Source organism: Drosophila suzukii, chromosome 2L (genome assembly GCF_043229965.1).
Source record: "Drosophila suzukii chromosome 2L, CBGP_Dsuzu_IsoJpt1.0, whole genome shotgun sequence".
NCBI lineage: Eukaryota > Metazoa > Arthropoda > Insecta > Diptera > Drosophilidae > Drosophila > Drosophila suzukii.
The window spans coordinates 1,353,511-1,361,143 of NC_092080.1; the positions used below are offsets into that span (position 1 = coordinate 1,353,511).

General features: G+C 37.5%; 1 protein-coding gene across 1 annotated transcript; it reads left to right on the plus strand.

The window, feature by feature from the left end:
- Positions 1 to 995: 995 nt before the first annotated feature.
- LOC108021058 (accessory gland protein Acp29AB-like) lies at positions 996 to 2,157 on the plus strand. The gene is made up of 2 exons (XM_017089604.3): positions 996 to 1,206; positions 1,268 to 2,157. Exon 2 carries the CDS (start codon positions 1,467 to 1,469, stop codon positions 2,151 to 2,153), a length of 687 nt encoding a protein of 228 aa, XP_016945093.3. The 5' UTR covers positions 996 to 1,206; positions 1,268 to 1,466; the 3' UTR covers positions 2,154 to 2,157.
- The last annotated feature ends 5,476 nt before the right edge of the window (positions 2,158 to 7,633 follow it).

A 7,633-nucleotide genomic window follows, 5' to 3' on the forward strand; every position in this document is an offset into this window, starting at 1 on the left:
ATTTCCAGCCACCCATTTTCTTCAACAATGCCAAGCCAGACACAAAACACAACAATTTTTGTTGCCTGCATTGCGGCGCCTCTTTGCGCCCCATACTCATCCAGAATTTCCCTATATATAGTACCCCCAACATCCAACACCCATCCATCCCCCTCTTATCCCCACTTTTGGGTTGGCTGCACTCGGCATTATGCTTTGCGTATTTGTCGCTTTATGAAGTCATCTTGGCGTAAAAGCAAATTTATGACCAACTTCACTTTATTTCTGTCAGTTTTTGGCCCAGCATAAAGATGGCCATCTTTTTGCCACTGTCTCCTTCGCTATCTTGTCGCTCTGCTTCTTTATATCTGGTTTATAAACTCCCGAGAATTGTGCATTAGCATTAGCCGGGGGATGTGTCAAATGGCGTGTGTATTCCCCCAAAAATATATCGTATATCCCCTAAAAAGGGTATTGGATTTTAAAGGTCTTACATTTTAAGCTAAAAATAAATATCTGAATAGGTTATATTTTAAATTATTGCTTTTTTATAGCCAAACTTTAAATATGGTTTTAAATAAAATAAATTAATATGTCCCACTCTGCTTCTGTGGCGGCAAAGACTATAGCCGCTTAATCGGAAGCTACCGACCGCTACTTTATAACTGATTAGAACGATTATAATACATTTTAGAATATCTGCTTGCAGCTCAGAGGTCGAAAAATGAAAAACTGCGGACTATCATGCTTGGAGCTGATAACAACGAGCTCCCGCAGTTACTCTGAAATATAGTTTTTTTTATTATTATTTAAGTTAATCTATATTTTTTTGAAGCTGACAAGGACGGTGGGAAGCTGCCCATCGCTGATTTATAGCTAATAACAACGATGGTGGACGTTTCCTCAGAAGTAGTAATAATGGCTACAAATTCTACTTGGAACTCAGGGGTCTATAAATACCGTGAACAAGATATACTTTGCCATCAGTTTCCTTTAAACTCGCGCTTAAAATGTTTAATCTTTGAACTTATTTTTTGATTGCAATTATTGCCTGTAATCTATATGGATTGCAGACAAAATCCTTGGATCGCGACCTTCCTGAAAGTGTAATGAATACTCCGGCGAACCAGCTGTGGGTAAAAATGTTACCATTCTTCAATTACGTTGCCAAGGAGAGCAAATGCTATATCACAAGAGACCTCCAGAAAATCCAATCAGCAATGCAGAGTAAGTTTAAAGTTCAGTAGATATATACTAAGAAAAATATTAAAGAATTATAACTTTTCAGAGGATAATCAGGGGAGACTAAGCAGAATAGAGAGAACAGACGGAAATCCAGGAGATTCTGAAATACCTGCTGGAAATACTTAGGAATAACATCCCGGAAAAATGTTAAGGAGAGGCTGGTCAGGATGGAGGAGCAGCAGACATCTTTATGAGAAATTCTTAAGAAAATTCCACTTGATATCGCGGAGAGACTAGGCAGAATGGAGGATCAACAGAAGTCTCTTGGGGCTCAATTAGAAGCTCAGATCAACGCAGAAAAGGAACAGAAATCCCAGCTGGAAGGATTTAAGAAAACCATCCCAGAAAACTTTGAGGAGAGGCTGACCAAGATGGAAGTCCAGCAGACATCATTGCAGGAAGCTCTTAGGAGGATTCCAGAGGACTTAGAGGGGAGAATGGATCGGATGGAGAAGCATGAAACCGATATACAGAAGGACATACAGACCAGGATGGACACTCAACGGGCCGCACTACTGGACACCCTTTCCCTCAATTTTACAAAGATCGTTCGGCCGCAGTTTGAGCCAATCGGCTCCAGATTTTTCTACATCGATAGCAAGTATGCATACAATTGGAATACAGCGGTGAGTACCTGTCGCGAAATGGGTGGCTATATAGCCTCCGTTAAGGACCAAGAAGAACTGGATGCAATCACGGCGAAACTGGATAATAAACGCTACTGGTTGGGCATAAACAACCGAGCCAGTAAGGGGAACTACCTGTCAGAGGCATCCGGAAAGAAAGCCCAATTTTTGAAGTGGCGAAGTGGAGAACCCAACAATATAGAGGGCAATGAGAGATGCGTTGAACTTGTTGGCGGCGAAATGAACGATGATATGTGCTTCCGAAATCTGCATATTATTTGCCAAAGTGACAATGAAGTTTAGCTAAAAAATTGTTAAACATTCTATAAATAGAAATAAAAAATGTAAGCATTTATTTCAATATAGTTTTATTTACCAGACTTTCGGCTATACCTGTTATATCTATGTATATCGTGTAGTCGCTATTGTTTATTTTGGAACACAATTGTAATTTATTTCTAGGGGAAACGTCCATTTAATCTTAACAATGTACTTGAATTTATTGACTGGAACCTTAATATCATGCAAATTCTACTGAAAGCGTATTGCTATGCATTTTTTGTATTTAATTTTAATTGAATTTTAAGAATGTTATATACGTATTTTTATATTTGTCGTGTATTCCATTAATCTTTTTTCATATACATTAAATATATAATAAATTAAGATTATTCAAAGTCATGCTGGAGAGCTGATAAGAACGATGACGACGGTGGGGATTTCCTCTGAAGCATAATTTTATTTCGATTGTTGTTAATTTCAAATGAATTTAATGTATGTTTTTGTTTGTGTGTGACTATTCAATTGATCCTTGAGAAACATACTTTCGTCTGTCAAGGGAAGGGTGTTATTTTTTAGAAATGCATTAGACTTTTGGCAGTTTATAAGCCGTTTTTTCAGATGATTCCTTTAATAGCAAAGGGATTTAGCCTTAACTTCAAAAACCAGAATAATGGAATTCTAAGTATTTTATGTACGTTTATTCCTTACCTTAATTATAAACCCTTACTAGGTGCAAAAACTTCATAAGGTGAAAGTTTGTTGTTCTTTAGGCAAATGCAATTTGACTGTGACATTTTCCCTGAATAAACTGTCAACTTTAAAGGTTCTCCGAGCATTTAATTGGTTTGGGTTTTAATTGCCCTTTTTAAGAGCTGCAGAACCATTTGCACGTCCATTGTTTGACATCTCGCTGCATAAAGCCCGATAAGGCTATATCTTTCCGCATATATACGTATTTACAAAACTCGCACAAAGGAAGTCTGATATCCTACTTAAGCGGGCAGCGAGGCATTTTCATTTTCGCCGGCATTTGGTGCAATTGTCAGGCCAATTACGGGGCCACAATTATGCCGTATGAGCACATAAAAACCGGATACGCTGGATAAGTCGCTTTGTTCCGGAGTCGCCGACCCTTGGGCCGTAAAACTCTTAGCCCTCAGGGGTTATCATCAGATGGCCCCAGCCCCTGGGGTTGACCTCGAAAGTGACACCGAACTGTATGCAAACAGTAAATGAAAAGTCATGAAAACAGGGAGGGTATATATTTCGAGGGTATATAGCAGGAAAAGTCAAGGGAATTTCGGGAAGAAACTGAGTCGGGACGAGGAGCGAAAGCTGCAAGTCGGCCGAAAAAGTTATCAGCTTGTTAATTGCTTAACTTTTTCACTTCAACTTTTTTTATTCGTTTCGAGGAGCTGAAACGCGTCCCGAAGATAAAACCAAAACTGAAGGAAAGGTTGCAGGGGCCTCGGTGAACTTACAGAAAGAGATGCAAATTTGGCTGCACTCAGGAAAATGCTTTGTTAACATTTTGATAAAGTGAGAATGTTGGTGATATACCTATTAATCACTTTAAAATCTCTTTTTGGACACCTTTTTCAAGAGATTTGAAAACCCAAGTCATATTAAGTTCAACCAAAGCTGACCCATTTGCCCTCAGTGTAGTATCTCTTTCTCTTTTGGTCGAACAACCATTTTTATTTTTCTTGCCCTTTCACAGAAATTTAAATGACAAATGGCAGAAGGCGACTGCAACTTTGACCCTTTCCCTGACCCCTCTTGGACTCCCTCCCTGTGACATTTGCTTATCGGACGCTTACAATGTCATAACACAGCCTCCAGAGTAAAGGAAGTTTTCCCCAAAAAAGAGGAAAAAATCAGACAAATGGAACTTTGCCCTCCTCTAATCTTGTGACAGGCCAAAAGCAGCTATACAACCGGCTCCTGTAATTAGGGTAGAGTTTCGGGGGAAAATGGGAAAGATGAAAAATCAATGCAGACCCAGGCCACTAAAACTCTCATTACTCATATGCCGTGAAGGTTAAACTGGGTTCTGGTTCTCTGACCATAAAAAAGACATTAAAACCATTTAAAAGTTGCCCTAATCTGCGCAGCCAAAGGTTAACTTTCCGTATAAATATATATGTATAGGTATATAGACAGTGTTTTATGACTTTTGGCCCGCCTCGCTTTCCTCGCGTTTTTATTGGCCCGCCCAAATTGATTAAAAGATCAATGATTATGTGCCCGTTTAATGGTTCACTGCATTTAATTTAATTTTTTTGCTTTTAATTTTAGTTGAGATTTTCACAGGTCGTAATCTAGAAGGGGGATTTTGGGTGGATGAAAGTCCAAAAGGAAATTAAAAGAAAGAAATTACTTTGGCACAATGAGAGATCCGCAAAGAGTTAACTTTTATTTGCCGCTATTAAGAGATTTAGTAATGTTGTAAATCTCTTTAAATGGATATTGCTTTTGATAAAATATTTTTATAATCTATCCTAATGACAAGGTACAATAAACTATGACTTATTACCTTTTTATATCACACTTTGATTTAAACATAAATTAAATTTATAATTATTATATTTTTATATTTGGATACAACATTTGGTTTAAAAAACAAAAGTAATGGAATAACATTTCTATAACGCTTTTGCAGACTTATCCTCCCAAGCCAAACTAATTGTTCCCGCACTCGGAATTCCCTCCAAAAAAGGTAACACTTTTCCAACTATTTTGATGGCTTCATATGATGACTCACGTAGCTGAAGAGTAAAAGTTGGAGAAAGTATTATCGCAGCATTAAGAGATACCGACGAACCCCTTTCAGAACTTGACTCCAACTTAAAATTTGAGCTTTTCCCCAAGAAAAACAATGAGCATATAGATAAAGAAGAGCATCGGTCTTTTTCTAGAAAAAAAAGAAAAACAGTGTGAAATGCAGACAATTGCGATAAATGCGAGGGGGGAAAACGGGGGAAAGTGTTTGAAAAATCATTGAATACCCGCAACGTGATGCAGAAAGTTCGCATATTTTTCTCACTCGCACACGTTCGCCCATTTCCTGCTCACATATGCATGCATTTGGCGTGATAAATAAAATGTTTAAGCACACATTTTGAAGCCATTGTGTAGATTTGACTTTGAATGCTCTTCCCTGGTTCTTTTCGGCCCCTCAACCCCCCTTTGACCCCTTCTTACGTGACGCAACAGACAACGATGACGACAGCAACGACATCTTGATGCTGCCAGTGCAACTTTAGTTGTTGCCGTCTGCAATTGCTTTTATCAAACTGAGAAGAGGCCTTAAAATTTGAAATTCGACGAAAAGGTACCGAAAAGCTAATTTACTAAAATATTTTTATATGGACGACATCTTATTGATTTTTTTTTATTTTTCATTAATCATTTTTAATAAATAATTAAATAAATATTTTGTTTTGTGTTATCCAAATAAACATTTCAGCTGAATCATTCAGAAGCCTTTATATTTGAAATTCAAAGCAAATGCGATTGATTAATTTGTTTTATTTTATCAGAATAAACAACAAATAAACCAAAAATAATAAAAACATTGTTTCAATTTAAATATCTTAGCAATAAGCATTTCTCTTTATACCTGAATTGCAAACGTGAAAAACGGCGTTCTTTCATTTAATAAATCAATTTTCTTAAGGTTAATATTAAATATCACATTCTATGTAGTGTCAAAAATTAAAAATTAAAAAAAAGTATTTAAACGTTTACCCATTATTCTTAGCACGAACATCTTATCTGCCCTTTCCAATATACCCATACTACTTACGCAATCGATACAGGGTATGGCACTCCAAAAACTTTACCAACGTACGCACACTTTACGTTTCATCTGCATTCTGTGTGCCATTTTCAATTGCAATTTTTTGCAGCATTTGCTGCTTTTGACACGACACAGATACGCAGGACGAAGGACCAAGGACGAAGGATGTCTGCGACGCGATGCGAGAGGAAACCGAGACCTTAACTAAGAAAATTCCAAGAGTTTTCCCATGCCGCATGCGGCATTTGTTGCATGGTTAGTAATGTCTCTTACACACGCTAATGAGCAAAATAATTAATGATCCCACAGACGTCGTCTGTTTCCCGCTTGTGGCAACATTTTCCATGCCATTTGGCAGAAAGTTTCACTTGACAAACTTGAAGTAGTCCTGGAAAAGCAGTCCGGAATCCATCACTGGCTTCTCTGCCTGGCCTTAATAAGCAGTTAATTTCATAGTTTTCCCCAACAGTTTTTCTCGACAGCATCCCGCATTAAAAGTTGGAAAAACAACATTGCGAGCATGTTGGCTTCTGTGTGTCGGCTGAATTTTCCTCGTGGCATTTTTCCCCATTTTCATTACATTATGCTGGCTCGGTCGGTAACTCTTCATTCGTTCAACTTAATTTACGTTTTATAACTTTTGCAATCATTACATGTTGCATTTATTTTCTCCTCCCAGCTCCCTGTTCCTCTAACTTGTTGTTTTTCCCTGCTCTGTTCTGTTATTTATTCTTCGGTTTTTTCTATTTTTTCAGCTTCCATGTGTGCATAAACCATTTAGTAACAATTTTTGCTTTGGCAAAGTTTATTTTTTCTCGTACATGGTAATGCCTTGGGTGCAGGGAGAGAACTGGAGGATTGATAAACCGTTCAGATACTGTCTGGGGGATATTAAATTTCGCAAAACTTGTGATCAGATCGGTCCTTCATCGGAAAAGTTTGGGGGATGGGCTTGATTAACAGACTATTTGGGGAATTTCTTCATGTCTTAAGTTATATTCAGAATTGATAATTTATTTATAATTAAAGTTATATATTGTTAAATATGTATGATTAAGTGGTAAGGTGTATCAAGAGATATACTAAACATATTAATTAGTTGGGTATATAAGGATTAATAAAATTATTTTATAATAATAAATAATAAATAGACAGGCATAGCACACAGCATTTTTTATTAACAGTTCAAAAGAGCAATTACAGTCGCGAGTTTTTGGTTTTTTAAAAATTCCCTACATTTTTGAATATTTGAGAACTTCTAAATTAGTCACATCCCCATGAAAATTCCATCAAACTCCATTTGCTGGGCACTAGAGTTAAATGCAAAACTTTTCTTTCCATTTCCGTTTGCGAGCTCATTTTAATTAACCGATATTTGTGGAATTGGAAGAGGAGACCTTCCACATGCAGCACACACTTATTGGCTTACAAACGGGGAGAATAGTTTTCATCGCTTGACAATTGGCTAGCAGAAAATTACAAGCGAGCTTGTTATGGGAAAAGTCACATTAGCACCATCTAGTTGGCTGCCTCATGGATCGACTCCTGTTTTCTTTCCATCTACTTCTGTGTTTTCTGCCCCTGTGTTTTTCCCCTTCTGGATTTTTCCGCTCTTATCCCGGCTGAGACTTCTTGCCGTAAGTGAACTTTTAGTAACTGCTACAAATCTGTGAGCAGGCAGCTAGTTAGCAAAGGCTTA

Excerpts from the sequence above, each read along its gene's own strand:
- LOC108021058 (XM_017089604.3), top strand. The coding sequence starts at position 1,467 with ATGGAGGATCAACAGAAGTCTCTTGGGGCTCAATTAGAAGCTCAGATC.